Source organism: Myiozetetes cayanensis, unplaced genomic scaffold, assembly GCF_022539395.1.
Source record: "Myiozetetes cayanensis isolate MyiCay16 unplaced genomic scaffold, myiCay2020 scf29, whole genome shotgun sequence".
In the NCBI taxonomy this organism is placed as follows: domain Eukaryota; kingdom Metazoa; phylum Chordata; class Aves; order Passeriformes; family Tyrannidae; genus Myiozetetes; species Myiozetetes cayanensis.
Window position 1 is genome coordinate 4,718,799 of NW_026087510.1, and position 14,972 is coordinate 4,733,770.

The 14,972-nt window shown below is 50.7% G+C and overlaps 2 protein-coding genes across 4 annotated transcripts; both read right to left on the bottom strand.

Annotated features, from left to right (window-relative positions):
• Positions 1 to 1,634: 1,634 nt before the first annotated feature.
• TLCD5 (TLC domain containing 5) lies at positions 1,635 to 10,613 on the bottom strand. 3 transcript variants are annotated; one of them, XM_050323239.1, is made up of 3 exons: positions 10,453 to 10,613; positions 5,162 to 5,361; positions 1,635 to 4,786 (listed from the first exon to the last, which is right to left on the bottom strand). In XM_050323239.1, the coding sequence occupies exons 2-3, from the start codon at positions 5,358 to 5,360 to the stop codon at positions 4,248 to 4,250; spliced, it is 738 nt and encodes a 245-aa protein (XP_050179196.1). In that variant the 5' UTR covers position 5,361; positions 10,453 to 10,613; the 3' UTR covers positions 1,635 to 4,247. The 3 variants fall into 3 exon arrangements, with proteins under 3 accessions (XP_050179196.1, XP_050179197.1, XP_050179195.1); XM_050323240.1 differs by lacking the exon at positions 10,453 to 10,613 and adding an exon at positions 7,694 to 7,741; XM_050323238.1 differs by lacking the exon at positions 10,453 to 10,613 and adding an exon at positions 7,301 to 7,409.
• A 331-nt stretch (positions 10,614 to 10,944) lies between these two features.
• LOC126644189 (TLC domain-containing protein 5-like) lies at positions 10,945 to 12,322 on the bottom strand. Its single transcript, XM_050323241.1, is given in 3 exon segments — positions 10,945 to 11,402; positions 11,405 to 11,500; positions 12,127 to 12,322. Coding segments are annotated over 3 exon segments (732 nt in total). The 3' UTR covers positions 10,945 to 10,962.
• Positions 12,323 to 14,972: the final 2,650 nt, after the last annotated feature.

Genomic DNA, 14,972 nt, shown 5'->3' on the forward strand with positions numbered 1-14,972 from the left:
GTAAGCAGCAGGAAAAGCTTTAAAGAAATAACAGGACAATAAAAAAATTAAATTAATTGGGTGTAGGGGGGCAGATTTCAGTCTACAGTCAAAGCACATCTGTCCACTGACTTAAGGCTACGTTCTGGCACGTCCTTCCTGAAGACATCAAACCTGGAGGACGCTTGCAGCTCTAAAGCGAAGCTTCAGAATGCTGCTGTGCTTTCCTCTCTGCTCCTGGGCTACCCCAGGGGTTAAACAAACTCCCAGCATAAATTCTTGTGGTCCCTGAGACCCCTTTTCCTCCCACTCCCAGGGCTGCCTGTGTGTTGTAAACAAACCAGTAGCTCCAGAGGGCTCAGCAGCTCCAGAGGGCTCAGCAGCTGCTTCCCCAGCGCCGGAGGATTTCGAGCCCGATGCAAGGGTTACATGCAAACAGCTAAATTGGCTTAACTATTTATAGAAAGCAGACTTTTGGCACACTGGATCCCTGGCAAAACGCTGTGGCCACAAGCAAGCAGAGTGGCTGTTCTTTACCAGCACACTACAGGCCTTTCCTCGGTTACACAGAGGTGCAGAGCTGCTGGTACAGGACAGGACCCTCCTTCCCTTCTGGATTTATCCAGTGCCTGGCTCACAGAAATGCTTGGTGGTGCCCAGGTCTCTTCAGCATCACTGAGAAAGAAGTGTTTTCCTCCCCTCTAATTTTAGGAGCAGCCCCTGAAGCAGATCTTTTAAAAGAAGCGCACAACTTTCCAAGTGACTTGACGAAGCTGTTGTGGGTGTTGGTGGCTTTCCCAGGGCTCAGCTGCTGCACCAAGGGCAAAAGAAGCCCCTGAGCCCTGCACATCCTCCTGGCAGCTCCCATTTCCTTCACCACATCAGGACAGCCCTGCCCAGGGAGCTCTGGGGCATGAACACAACATGATATACCCAGCTCCCAGCAGCTGCACTGCCTGCAGTGCCTCTCTGCCTCTGAACAGAGGCAGATCCTCAGTACAGGAGCAAAAACACCACAGCAGAGACAAACCAGCACCACTCAGAGCCCTGATTAAAGCTGCACCTCTGCACAGTGCTGACACAGGCTCATCTCTGCAGCTGCAGGTACCCCCACACAAGGCAATGTTAAATTAAGTTAAACATTAAATAGTGCTAAAACACACCCTCTTCCTAGCAGGCTTCCCAGTGAAGCAATTCCTAGGCAACAATATTTATGAATGAGGAGAGGTCATGCTGTGGAAACACAGGAGAACCTTGTCCCTTAGCATGGAAAACAAAGGGAACATTTTTTGCTCTGCATAACTGAATCACACGCAGAACCACGGAATCACTGAGGTTGGAAAAGACCTCCAAGATCATCGAGTCCACCCCTGAATCAATCACAGCCCAGAGCTCCTTCAACACCTCCAGGGATGGGGACCCCACCACCTCCCTGGGCAGCCCTTTCCATGAAGAAATTCATCCCAAAAGTTTAACTGAGTGCTCCTCAGACAACCTTGCAGAGAACAATGCTAACATGCCCCAGAAGCCATAATGCTGAAAGCTGCACAAGTAGTTGTGAAAAAAAAAGCACCCACTGACCATCCCTTTGCTCATTTACTCACATCCAAAATCCACAGTGCAACTTAGGAACAGCGTCCAAAAAGATATCCTCGTATAATTAAATAATCTTTATTTTATAAAACATAATACAAAGCATCTACACCATTCACTGGTGGAACATTAGTTGCTATTACACAGTAATTCAAACACAAGTTATTATTCCACGCTAGCTCTGCAGTTTCCTCTCACAGTTTGCTCTAGCCACTATGGACTAGCCTGAGGACAGGTCCCACCCTGTGCTCCACAGCTTGGGAGTTGTACTTCTGGGAGTGTGAGTCTGTGCTGTTCCTAACTGCCCTTTTGTTTGCTGGTGCCCTTTGTTTAACTTCTGAAGCCACTGATCCATGTTCTCCTTCCAACCAAGTTCCCCCCCAGCTCAAAGAAAGGGGGACCACTGTAATTCCAAACATCTCCACACAAGGTGTTTCACAGGTACCTGCAGTCAGTGGCGTCCTCGTTCCCCTGGGCAGGTGTGGGATGTCCAGGTAACCACCAACAAACTGCACACCAAACCTCAGAGCCCAAAATACCAGGGCTGCTCAGGAAGCTCTTCTTGGTGGGCAAGTCCAACAGCTGCACTGAGAAACAAGCAGGCTGTTCTCACCTACCTCACTTCAGGCCTTGCTGCTGAAAGCCCCTTTCCCTGGTCAGGCCAGCTGCTGAAAACTCTTCTGGCTCCAGATTTACCACAATCCTTGCCAGGGAAAACCCACCAGACATCCTTCCTTCAGCCTCGGAGGGGGGTCCATGTGAACCAGAAGCAGCACGTGCTTTAGTCCCTTTGGCTCCTGCCCACAAAGCACCTTCACAAAACACCTCGGACTCGGCTCCTGGGAGGCAAGCAGATGCTGGGAAGTGCCATGTCCAGCTGACAGAAGTGCTGCTGATGGGTCACAGCGAGAAGTGCTTGGCTCAAAGCACCAGCATTTTGCTTTTACGCAGCACAAACCACCCAACATTCATCAAAGGGGGCTCGGTGCCAAATGGAAACACCCCACGAGGTAGGTAATGCTGTACCCACTGCAGAAAGTGGGTAAGCTGAGGCCAAAAAAAGGCTCCTTGACACGCTCAGGAGAGCTGGGAAAGAACCAGCAAGCCCCAACAAGCCCTTCCTTCTTGTCCCCCTTCAAGGCTCAGTAGTGCTGGATGAGCCAAGGTTCCTTTTCAGGACCAGCTCCCCACTTGGCTCTGCTCACCTGAAGGGCTTTTTTTTTGGGCTCTCCAGGTCTTTGGCTGCAGCAGGGGAGGCTCAGGCCCTGAGCTGCACTGGAGAGCTGGTGCTGAGGCTCAGATGAAATGATCCTAATAATGACAGCAACAACAAAGGAACAGCTGAAGAATATGCAGTGGAACAAACACCAGAAGCTGCCAACTGGGGATAATTTTTCCCTGCAAATGGGACCAGATAAGTAATGATTATTTTTTTCTCCCAGTCAGGCTCACTTTTTTTTTTTTTTTTTTTGATTAAAAAAGGCCACATTCTGTGCCTCTCTGCTTCTTTAATTATCAAGTTGTAAAATAAGTCTCCCTGAGCCTATAAATGCTCGTTTTATAAAGTGACACAGATCCAGTGAGGGAGACAAAGTGAATTCAAAGCCCAGAGGTCAAGGCATCAATTCAGATGAAGGAGAGCCAAGATCAGGTCACAGCAGAGGGAATTGTGGTGTTCTGCAGACAAATCAGCCAGAAAACCCCTCACTGGCAAGTCCTGATGGGGCTTCTCACAACAGAGAGTCACTCAAGGAGCTAAAAGGAGTGTTTTGTAGGGGATGGGTGGAGTTTTAACAGTCAGGGATGAAGAGGGAGAAGTTATAAAAGCATTTCCCATCAGGGGCTGTGTCTTTGGGTGTATTCACAGAGCACCTCTAGTCCTGTAAGGCTCCAGTGCTGATTAGAGCTTCTGGACACTACAGAAAAATAAGTTATCAATATGTTAATAAATAAGTTATTAAAAGGAACTAGAAAGGGTAGGAAACAACAACCTACCTAAAATATTGATTTTTCTAGAGTCACACTCCAGCTCAACCACCAAAGCCGTTTCTCCCAAAGGGAACACCGGGATAATGAACGAAGTGCAGGTAACAACCATCACTCTGCATTTACGTAGCACCTCTCAAGGAAAAATCTGAAAGTGCATAACACAGATGGATCAGCTCCATCACCCCCAAGTCACAGAGATGGGGAATTAGGCACAGAGTTAGAGTTATGTGACTTGCCCAAGGTCACACAGGGAGTTGGTGGAAGAGCCAGGAATTTGATGCAACACTAGAACATGCTTCTTCCTACCAGTATGAACACTCCTAGCTGCCTACACTGCACAGGACACTGAACATGAAGACCTACTGTTACCTCCTCCTCTCCTCTCCAAGGTTCTACCGGTGCTGAAGGAGTTTTCTACTCACACCACTATCTACACCTGCACTGCTGGACTAGTTAATGGTCAGTATATAAAATTAGCCCTTCTTTCCCTCGTGCCACCCAGCGTGTGCTCACCCAGCCCCCGCCAGGCCAAACGCTGCTGCCCCAACGAATCCACGGCACAGCTCCACGGATTTCAGTGGAGCTGCACCAGGGATGAATCTGTCTCCAGGACTGCTAACGTGTGCTGGCTCCTCTCCCGACCTCAGGCAGCGTGGACTCGAGGAAGTCCTTCCCCAGCACCGCCCTCAGTGGGTCTTCAGGTGCCCGTTGGTTTTCAGGCACAGCTCGCCGCCCCTCCGGCTCCTCCACGCCCGGTACTTCTTCATGCTCTTCCTCCTGGCGAAGCGGCAGATGCTGAGCATGAACACCCAGGACACGGCGTACATGACGACCCCCCCCAGCTTGATGTACCAGCGGGGCCGGGGCGAGGCCAGCTCGCAGTACATCAGCCAGGCGCCCATCCCGATGCGCACGCCGGTGAACAGGAGCACGAAGCAGAAATCCACCAGGTCGCCCGCCAGGGTGTGGTAGGAGCCCGTCTCCTTGAGGAACCAGCGGGCCTGCAGCAGCGGGTTGGTGATCTCGCTGCCGAAGATCACGGCGTTGACGTCGGCGGCCGACTCGCCCAGGGCCAGCGAGGCCGCGATGCCCACGATGCTCACCAGGTGGTGGGCCAGCATCAGGGCACCCTCCGTCTGGAAGTACACGCACCAGCACAGGTCGAAGAGGAAGTAGCCCAAGCTAAGGCACAGCCCGTGCACCTGAAGGGTCGTGTTGGGTGATCCTGGAGCACAAGGGACACAAAGAGCTTTAAGGCACCCAGCGGGATCTGAGATAAGGAAGTGGGTGTTGGCTTGTACCGGTCGCAGCCTGGCCAGGGAAGTCCCCCCCCCAGGTCACAATGCCACGGTTGTCAGTCCCACAGCTGCACACACGTAATGGCCACGCAGCGTGACCACAGGCCCTGCCAGACTGCAGCTGGGGAGGGCCAGCACACAAGCAAAATGCAGTGCCAGCCTCCCCATTTCTCTGGTGCTTCCCATCACAGAGCAGCTCAGATGCCACTGCAGCCACCACTCCTCGAGCGGGCTGGTGGTGGGAGAGCCCCTCATTGCCCTGACCCATGGAGGGACTTGGGATCACAGCTTCCATCACTCACCTGGGTGGCTCAAAGGCCAGGGCCCATCAATAAAGCCAATGTAAGCAGAGAGACAGGTGGCAAGGATGCCATGGGTCAGGGTGACCAGCCTGCAGCTCCACTCGGAATTCCGGTGCCTGTAGCGGTGGCAGAACCACTTGTAGAGGGAGAACCAGCCCAGCAGACTGCAGGCCACCCTCAGGGGCAGGGGGAACAGCATCCTGTCAGGGGGACAGGGACACAGAACGGATCAGAAACACACAGTGGACCAGAAGGTCTGCAAGTGTCAAGACAAGGTGAAAACCACTTTACTCTCCTCACTTCATTTTGTCTTTAATGGCACCAAGAGCTCCACATCTTTTTGATTCAGAAGAATTAGAATCTATGCCCATAAAGATTTTTTTCCAGCAGTATTTCTTTTATACATCTTCCCTTACTGTGCAATACCAAATCTCTCAAACAAGCAAAAAACACACTACCAGAATAAAATCACAGTGCATAGACAACTGTGGGTGCTGCTCTGGGTGCTAAAAGCCCCCCCCCAGTTATGTAATAATCAAACATCTACACCTCACTCCCATTTATAACACCTTCCTGTGAAACACAAGATATGTCTCATCGCTCCAGAGCATTCAGGGAAGAGCATGAGAAGAAGTTGAGTCATGCTTTGGGGTACAGGAGTTTCCAGTTGTGCAACAGCAGCAGAAGCACCAGTGGTACCTGCTGCCCAACTCTGGCCTCACACCCAGGCTCACACCAAAGAGACTTCACGTGATGAGGAGTCAGAGCTGCAAAGCCCAGCTTTCCTGTTTGGCCTGCTGAGGTATTCCCAGCAATGACTGGAGGCTGAGTAAACAAAACCATTATGTTTTAATGGGCCTTGGGAACATGGGAGGTGAAATAAGGATGTGATTAACCGCTCTGACCAGGAGTTTCCATTCACATCCCTGGTACTCGAGGTCCAGAGTCAGGGCAGATGAGGCAGGAAGAATTCTCATGTGACAAAAGGGACTGACCAGCTGGAGAAGGCTGGGAAAAGGAAGAGGAACAAGCTTTTAAACATTTTGAGGTGTTCTCCACACCTACTCAGGAAAAAAGATACTTCTCTATCCCCTGGAAAGAAAGAAGTAGGAGTGTCTTCCAACTGCACATCAAAGCTCAACAGTTAATGGCTTTTAAATTGACAGAGAGTAGGATTAAATTAGATATTAGGGAGAAATTTTTCCCTGGGAACGTGAGGAGGCCCTGGCACAGGTTGCCCAGAGAAGCTGTGGCTGTCCCATCCCTGGATGTGTCCAAGGCCAGGCTGGATAGGGCTTGGAGCAACCTGGGCTAGTGGAAGATATCCCCTCTACTAGGAAGGGTGGAATGAGTTGATTTTTAAGATCCTTCCAACCCAAACTGTTTTGTTATGTGTCCTTAGCATATATAACACATATTGCACCCGTGCATTATGTCTGTGCCTGGATGCCAGACAGGCCAATGTCATTTCAAAGCCACCAATAATTATATAATCATAAATAATTATATACTATAAATTTATAAAAATAAACATATATATAAACACATCACATACAAAAATAATATATTAATATTATCTAAGTAGTATATTAATATAATATATTAATATTATCTTAATATTATCTAAATATATTAATAATCTCTAAATACAATAATACACCATATCTAAATACAATAATAATATCTAGAGTATATAATATATATCTTTAGCTATTTATATTATATTATTATATATTATGTATATTATTATATTATATATGTATCATTACGTATATTATTGTATGTCATATATATTATTATTTGTATTACCAGTAACAACGTGGTCCCGAAAGAAAGGCTCTACAATAAACACATGCGCCTAAAAACCTAGTGCAGAACAGCCCGGAAGAGCTTAAAAATTACACGGGAAAGCCAGATGGGCGCCTCCCGCAAAGCACCGTTATTTCCTTTTTTTTTTTTTTCTTTTTTTCTTAGTACAAGCAATAAAATGGAGGAGCCCAGAGATCAGAATCCAGAGAGAACAAACCGCATCCCAGGGGCACAGCCCCATCGCCGGCCCCATCCCGCATCCCGCATCCCTCCCCTTCCCCGCCGGGGATGCAGCCGCTCCCCCCCAGCCCGGAGGGCTCCCCGCCCCACCTTATTCCCATCGCCCGGTTCCTCCCGGCCTGGCTGGGCTCCTCCCGGCTCACGAAAGGTCCGGGGACAGGGTGCGGAGCCTTCCCTTCCCCGCGCAGGGCCGCGGAGCCGGGGCCGCCCCCGCCGCGCCCGCAGAGGCAGCGGCCGAGGGGCACCTGGCGGCGGGGAGGAGGGACCGCAGGGATGGAGGGCGCGGGAGAGCGCTGGAACGGGGATGGCAGGGCCGGAGGAGGGACGGCAAGACGGCAGCAAGACCCCTCCCAGACCTTTCCCCATCCCCGCAGCCCTGCTCCCACGGGGCACACAGAGCCCCACGCATCCCCCACCCGGCTCCATCACCCCCGCGGGGTGAACGGGCACAAAGCACACCCTGGGCTGGCTTTACTCACACACCCAGGCTCTCCTCCAGAGCTCCCAAAGCTGTGTCACACCGGGTTCAAGGTGACGTGCCCTGCAGGGTTTATCATCCAGCCAGGCTGGGAGAGCACACAGCCCTGCCCCGAACATCCCCCTCCATCCAGTGCTTATGCAGCAGTTACAAAGCCTAGCAATTTCTTCTCGCTGTTCCCACTCGGTGCTCACCATTCCCTGGCCTGCCCTCTACATCCACAGAGCAGCAAAATGCAGGACATCCAAAATAGCTACAAAACCTCCTCCAGCCAACACACCGACTCCTGTCATACACTGCATTTAAAACAAGCTCTCACACCCCAAATAATGGTTTGGTTTTTCCTCCGTCCTGCCAAGTTTTACCTTTTAAAACACAGAGGGTGGGAGTGGCTTGACCTGCCTCTTACAGCACTTATTAGTAAATGTTTTCAGCTGGATATTCAACAAGATAGAGATCTTACTTTTCCAGTTCAGGCCAGCTGCAGATTCCTATTGCTACAAGATGCTCATCCCTCTGCTATTTCAGCACATCCTCATGACTATTAATAGTGCATTTGCTTCTCTGACAAATCTTAGGTCTCATCTTAGTTTCCTCCACCTTTGCTGGACCAGCCCCCCTCCAACAGCCTCAGTAACCCTTGAGATGGAGCTGTTCTAATATTTAGCTCAGGATTTAAAAAAAAAATAAAAGTGTTTACAGACAGAAAACTGAAAGGGAGCAGGTTTAGATATTAGGAAAAAATTCTTCCCTGTGAGGGTGGGGAGGCCCTGGCACAGGTTGCCCAGAGAAGCTGTGGCTACCCCATCTCTGGAAGTGTTTAAGGCCAGGTTGGATGGAGCTCTGAGCAACCTGGGCTAGTGGAAGGTGTCCCTGCCCATGGCAGGAGGTGGAACAAGATGATAATTAAGCTCCCTTCCAACCCAAAATGTTCTATGATTCTATGGATTTTGACTGACCAGCCAGGAAGAAAAACAGAGATGTTCACACAAGGCACAGACTTACAGATTTAATGCAGGAGGCCGAAATACAGAGAAACTGTGCGTTTTTATTTTCTAGGTCACACAATGTGCAAAATCTGCATCGTGAGGTGCAAAGCTAAATCACCTCCCAGTGGATTGTACCAGAAGTGAGGTGCAGCTTTTACACCAATTTTCCTGTTTGCTTTGTGCGGACTCAGCCATTTCAATGGGCTGTGTTGCACTGGCTCGTTTTGCCTGCAGATGAACAGAGTTCAGCAAAACAGCTCAGGGCAGGAAACCTCTGCAAACAGTTGTCTGCACTCTGCTGCCCCAGTTAGTGCAGCTCCAACCTCCCTGGGACTGTAAAATCACAAGGATATTTATCTCTCATGGATATTTGACAGATTAAAAACCAGGCACCTCTGTTAAGAATCACATCCTTTAAAATGCAAGTAAATAAATCTGAGGGGATGCTGAGAGCATGGCCAGAATTTAAGTTACCCCATGACCTTGTGTCCATCGGGAGCAAACACCTCAGTTTAATGGCCCGTCCTTAAGTTCCCTGCAGTGCTGACTCATTGGCAAGGCAGGTTATGGGTCCATTAGTCACAAATCTGAGCTTCAGCTGCCCCTCACCTGCCCTTCACACCTCGAGCCTGACCTGCAGAGCACGTGGCTCAGTCTGAGCTCGTTTCCTCACCAGCTCACCCCTTCCTGAGCTGCACCAACCAGTGGTACTTTAAATTCCCTCCAGCCTCTTTGCCTCACTTCCTTAACTTCAGTGGCCTCCTTAAGACCCAGGAAAAAGAACACTGCAGCAACCATGTCTTTTTAAAAAGAGAACATCATTTTATTAGGAGTCTCATCGCTCATAGGAGTTTTTGGAAGAGCACGGAGTCCGTACCTCAGGCCCCCAGAGCCAGCCCAGCTGGAGGGCAAGGCTCCTGCTTCCCTAAACATTTTGGCCCAGTAACTTGCCAGTCAAAAGCGAGGTTATTTCAGGTCATTTTTTAATCTCTCCAAACACCTTATTCCAACCCCCAGCCAAGGCTGATATCTGCCCTGAAAAACACCAAAATGAGTGAGATAAGGGGATGGAGGAACTTCCTTCCTTCCCCTCACTGACACCTCACTCCAGCAACACCCTCACAGGCAGTTTCAGGGGCTCTCCAGCTCCATGAAGAACCTCCCCTAAACTCTTGGAGAGCAGCAACCAGCCCTGCTAAGCCTGCAGGCAACACAGGGCCATTTGTTTCTCAGCTCCCAGCCAGGCTTTTATAGGAGAGTAAATCTCATCTGCAGCCTCAAACAGAGGGAAATTCACATTAAAACCCCAGGGGAAAATGTCAGAACATGATTCTGAGAGGTAAAGAAAGCAAGAGAACTAGTCCATGGTCCAAGGCCTGCTGGTGTGGAGCAGATGTTACACTGAGCTCTGTCTTATCGTGACTGTCACCCCTGAAAATTGTCACATATTTGACTCACTAGCCGTGAATTCAGCTTTAGTGGCTTGTAAACGATCCAACCCCAGGACAGAAAGAGCATCCAGGGGGGGCTCTTCTCTATCCTCTCTCACCCACAAACAGCCTGATTATTGTTTTCAAGCAACCCAAGGCCAGGAGAACACCTGCTTATGGAGTTTATTGGCAGGAGTCTGATTCCTGACTCTTGTTTGCAGGGGCCTGAGCCAGACCCAGTGAAGTCACACTGCTCTAAGATCAGTATCTGCTTGAATGCCAGTATTAAAAAAAAAAGAAAAGGAAACGTATCATTAAAAACAACGAGGTAAAACATTGCCTCACCTCAAGTACCATCACTCCACACACTCAAAGGACGACTCCACTACACCCCTGAAAGCACTTCAGTCTGGTTCTGAGGCTTTCATTCGAGCACAATGTCCAAATCCAGGATTAAGGAGAGTGAGGCTCAGCAAATCTTTGCCAGGTCACACCCCTACCCATCCCCACTGGCAGGAAGGCTGGATTTTCCATGTTTGATTTTCTCTGCGCTGTAAAACAATTCTAACTTCAGAAACGACGACAGAACACACAGACTGTGCCATTGCTGGCTGCAGACTGAACAGGTCTGGCATTGCCACCCTCCTCGAGGCTGTGCCATTGCTGCAGAAGTCAGGGAATCAGTGGCAGGTTCCTCTGGTTTCCACTCAAATCCCTCTTTTCCCAGCTTTCCCACATTCCTCGTGCTGATCCATCTCCTTCCAAGGGTAGCAAACCAGCGCCAGAAAGTCATTTTAGGGGCTCTTTTCACAGGAATAAGCTCCAGTAGCCCAGGGGATTGTCCTCCACAAGCCATCAGTGAGCAGCCACGTGCCCATTAGTTCTCACAGGTCCATTCCCACTCCTCAGGCGCGTCCAGGAAAGGCGCTTCTTCACCATTTTCCTCCTGACAAAGCGGCAGATTTCAACCATGAACCCCAGAGACACCACGTACATGGCCAGGCCCCCAGCCTTGAGGAGCCAGCTGGGGTGGGGGGACACCACCATGGCACGCATGATGCAGGCTCCTCCCGCCATCCTGAGCGCCAGGAAGAGCACCACAAAGAGGGAATCCACCAGCTCTCCCAGGAAGGTGTGGTACCGGCCCGTTTCCCGCAGGAACCAGCGCGCCTGGAGCAGGGGGTTGGTGATCTCGCTGACAAACACAACAGCGTTGACTTCCGTGGCGGATTTGCCCAGCCCCAGCACCAGGACCATGCCACAGATGCTCAGGGTGTGGTGGAACAGCATCAGGCCCCCTCTGTCTGGAAATACAGGCACCAGCCCAGGTCGAAGATGAAGTAGCCCAAGGTCAGGGACAGCACGTGGGTCTGGAGAGGTGTGTTTGGTGAACCTGAAATGAAAGATGCACATAAGATAAGCCTATTTCAGATGTTCTTCTACACTGTGGAGCAGTACAGGTTGGGAGTTACCCCTTTCCTCCTCAGTTTCCAGCCTTATCCCATGGGCCAGGCTGGAAGCTGGGATGCCTGGTCCTGCTTTCCCTTCACACCCCATCCTGCCACACTGCTGCTTTTCTCTTTTTCTCTCACAACCCTCTTAAAAAGCAGGGGATGGAAAGTCAGACCTCCAGCAGCAGAACTATTTGAGATTTAACGATAGAAAACATCAAACAAAACACTGCAGAGACAAGTGACAGGAGTTATTACACCCTTAAAGATGTGAAAGCACTTAGTCTGTTCTCAACATTGCTACACCTAATGCTGCAATAAACTCAAGCTGCCAAGCTGAACATTTTTAATGTACCCCTATAAACCAAAAAAAAAAAAGGAAAGAGAACAAAAAGATGAATAGCAAGAAGTGATAAGGGCAGGGGAATTCAACAAAATCCTGCCCCAAACACCCCAAAACCACCCATAAGAGGAGAGCAAAAGCAGAAGAGGGAGGGCAAAAGCCCCTTCCTCCACCTGTGACAGAACTACAGGTGAACACAGGACACGGGTGAGACTCCAAACACACCTGCATGGGTCAGAGGCCAGGGGCCATCCAGGAGGGCAGTGTAACCGGAGAGGCAGGTGACAATGACCCCGTGCAGGAGGGTGACCAGGCGGCAGCTCCACTCGTAGGAGCGGTGCTTGTTCCAGCGGCAGAGGCAGAGGTACAGACACAGCCAGGTGACAAAGCTGCAGGTCACCTCCAGAGCGATGGAAACCATCCTGCTGGACGCAGGGGGAGAGCGTCAGGAGGGCAGCAACACCCCTGTGTTCATCCACACCGCCCACCTCGGTGTCCACCCCGGCACGTTCATGGAAACCCCAGAGAGGGGAATAAAAACAACCAGCCAACCAACCAATCCCAAAATACGAGCAAAAAAAGCAGCCAAGAGCCTCGTCCCCCTCCCCTGAGCACGGCTCTCTCCCAGCCCCCCTTTAGCACCAACTGGCCAAACCCCACAATCTCAGCCCTCCCGGTGCCAAAGCACCTCTGTCCTCCCCGACAGCCCCTCTCCCTCGGGGACCAGGACACGCGGAGGGGACCAGACCCCCATCCCCAGCACGGCACGGGCCAGGGGTTACCCGACAGCCCGGAACCCTCCCGGTCCTTACCCCGGTCCGGTCGCTGCCGCCTCCCCGCCGGGACCGGCCCCTCTGCGGCTCTGCTGGCCTGGGACCTGCGCCCGCTCCGGGGCTGGGAGGCGGTGCCGGCACACCCGGAGGCTTTTATCTGCCCTGCCCTGCCCTGCCCTGCCCTGCCCTGCCCGCCCCGGCCCGGCCCCCGCGGGATCCCCGGAGGATGCTCCCCCTGCATCCCCGCTCGCTCTGCCCCGCTTTTCCCCACCCCGGAGGCGAGCGGGCTTTACCCAGCTTTACCACCCCGGAGGCTCTCCCCTGGGGCTGGGAGAGAGCAGAGCCGCCGGGGCAGGGCGGGGAGGGAAGGGGGAACGGGGCGGGGGAAAGAGGGACAAGAGTTTGGTACCTCCACCCAGCCCCAGCCCTGCCCGCTGCGGCGCTCCCGGAGAGCCCCGGACCTCACTTGGGCTGGACGTTTCCTTCTGTGATGGAGGAGGATAAAGCTGAGAATAAAGCCGGATCAGGCTGCTGTCCTTTTTTTTTTTTTTTTTTTTTCCCTCTTGAGTGTCCTGGAATCCTCTTTCAACTTTTGTACCAGTTTTGAGAGCAGAGGCAGACAGGGGCCACCTGTGCTGATTGCGAGGAGGGAGCTGGGTGAGTTTGGGGCAGCTCGGGGCCGAGCTGGGGAGTGGTGCTGGACGCACGATTAGCAGAGAGATGTGACACAGAACACGCAGAACAGGATGAGTGAGCGAGGAGCTGAGCCCAGCAGAGGCAGGAGTGAGTAACCAGGGGAGGGCTGTGCTTCCTCCAAGCCCTCACAGCCAGCTCACACGGCGTCATTTCTGTTTGCTCAATTTGCTGTAAAAATTGAGGTTGTGTGTCCCGAACAAGCCAAACCTCCCCGACATCCAGAGCTCCATGCTGGGAGTGAAACCAACCCCTCAGAGCCCCCATCATCACTGAGATCCCTTGTGTGTGCTGCACTCCAAAGGATGTTTCTCTGTGCTGGGGACTGTCCAGGCACAAGAGCAGCCTTGGTGGCAGCTCAGGTTGCTCAGGAGTTCTTATAGCACATCTTTCGTTGCTATCTGTGGCTGTAGGAGGAGACTCTTGGAAAGCTGGAATTTCCTGCTCTGTTTATTTTGATGCTCCTGTGAGACTGGAAGCATTCCTAGATGACAGGGGGATGAAGATATTTCTCTTCCAACTGGAGCTTTTTTGTTTGGTTGGTTTTGTGAAGCAAACAAGCTGCTGGTGTTTGTTTTCCCATCCAGGCCCAGTTTATCAATAAATCCGGGAGGTTTGTCACTGTGTTTATAAACTTTGTGGGGGAGATCAGCTCTCATGGTGTGTTTGAACAACACCTGGCACGGCCTGGCTTTGATCTCACAGCAATACTAATGTGCACATGCCATTATCCAGCATTTAACACATTGGAAATTTCCCTCCCAGCTTTCAGAAATAGTATTCCAAAAATCTATGCAGTGCTGCCTTTTTTTTTTGGTGGGGGGAGAAAATTACTTGGAGGAACTCATGAAAACTGAATGGAATAGTCCTTGCCAGTTAAGAGCCAGATTTTATGTCAGTGTATGTTCTCTATGCTCTAAGAACACATAAAAATATATATCTGTAATATATTTAATATATATTGTAAATAACTGCCTTAACAACTCTGGGTTTGGTCTCTTTTGATCAAGAGCCTCACAAATCTCTGGGAGCCTTTCCCAAGTGTTTAAATCAACTGACTCTGAAGTCAGGAACCAAGTTACAGCTCAGCTACCAGGTACAGGATTAATGCAGGAATTTCTGGATGAAGTGTGCAGGAAAAGGTTATCAGGGCAATCAGAATGGTCACTTCTGAGCTTCTAAATAATTGCTTATAATCTGTGAAATAACTCGAGATTTTCACGATGGAAACGAGCTGGAAAGTAGAGCTTTGCTGTTTAATAGAAATGCCTTCTCTGATGGCTGGCAGGAAAATCAGCTGGAATGCTGAGCATTCCTGAACTCTGCTACTTAGCACAAATGGAGGACTGGGAGAAGGAAAGGATTATCATCACCACTGCCTAAAGGGGATTAAGTCATTTGTCTGAGGTCATGCAGGAAGTCAAACCATCAAGACAGAGCGTCCCAAAGGTACAGGTCAGGGGTTTACATTGTTCTTCCTATCTGCTAATCTTTAAATTGTTATTTATAGGCAAAATTAATTACCAAAAAGAAAAAGAGTGGGATTGTCTTAGCCCATGATCCAGTTGTTCCCATCATGTATTTATTTTAAGAAGGTCTCTACTC

Coding starts and splice junctions, on each gene's coding strand:
- TLCD5 (XM_050323238.1), bottom strand. Junction 4,787..5,161: donor CTGGCCTTTGAGCCACCCAG/GTGAGTGATGGA, acceptor CTTGTGCTCCAG/GATCACCCAACACGACCCTT.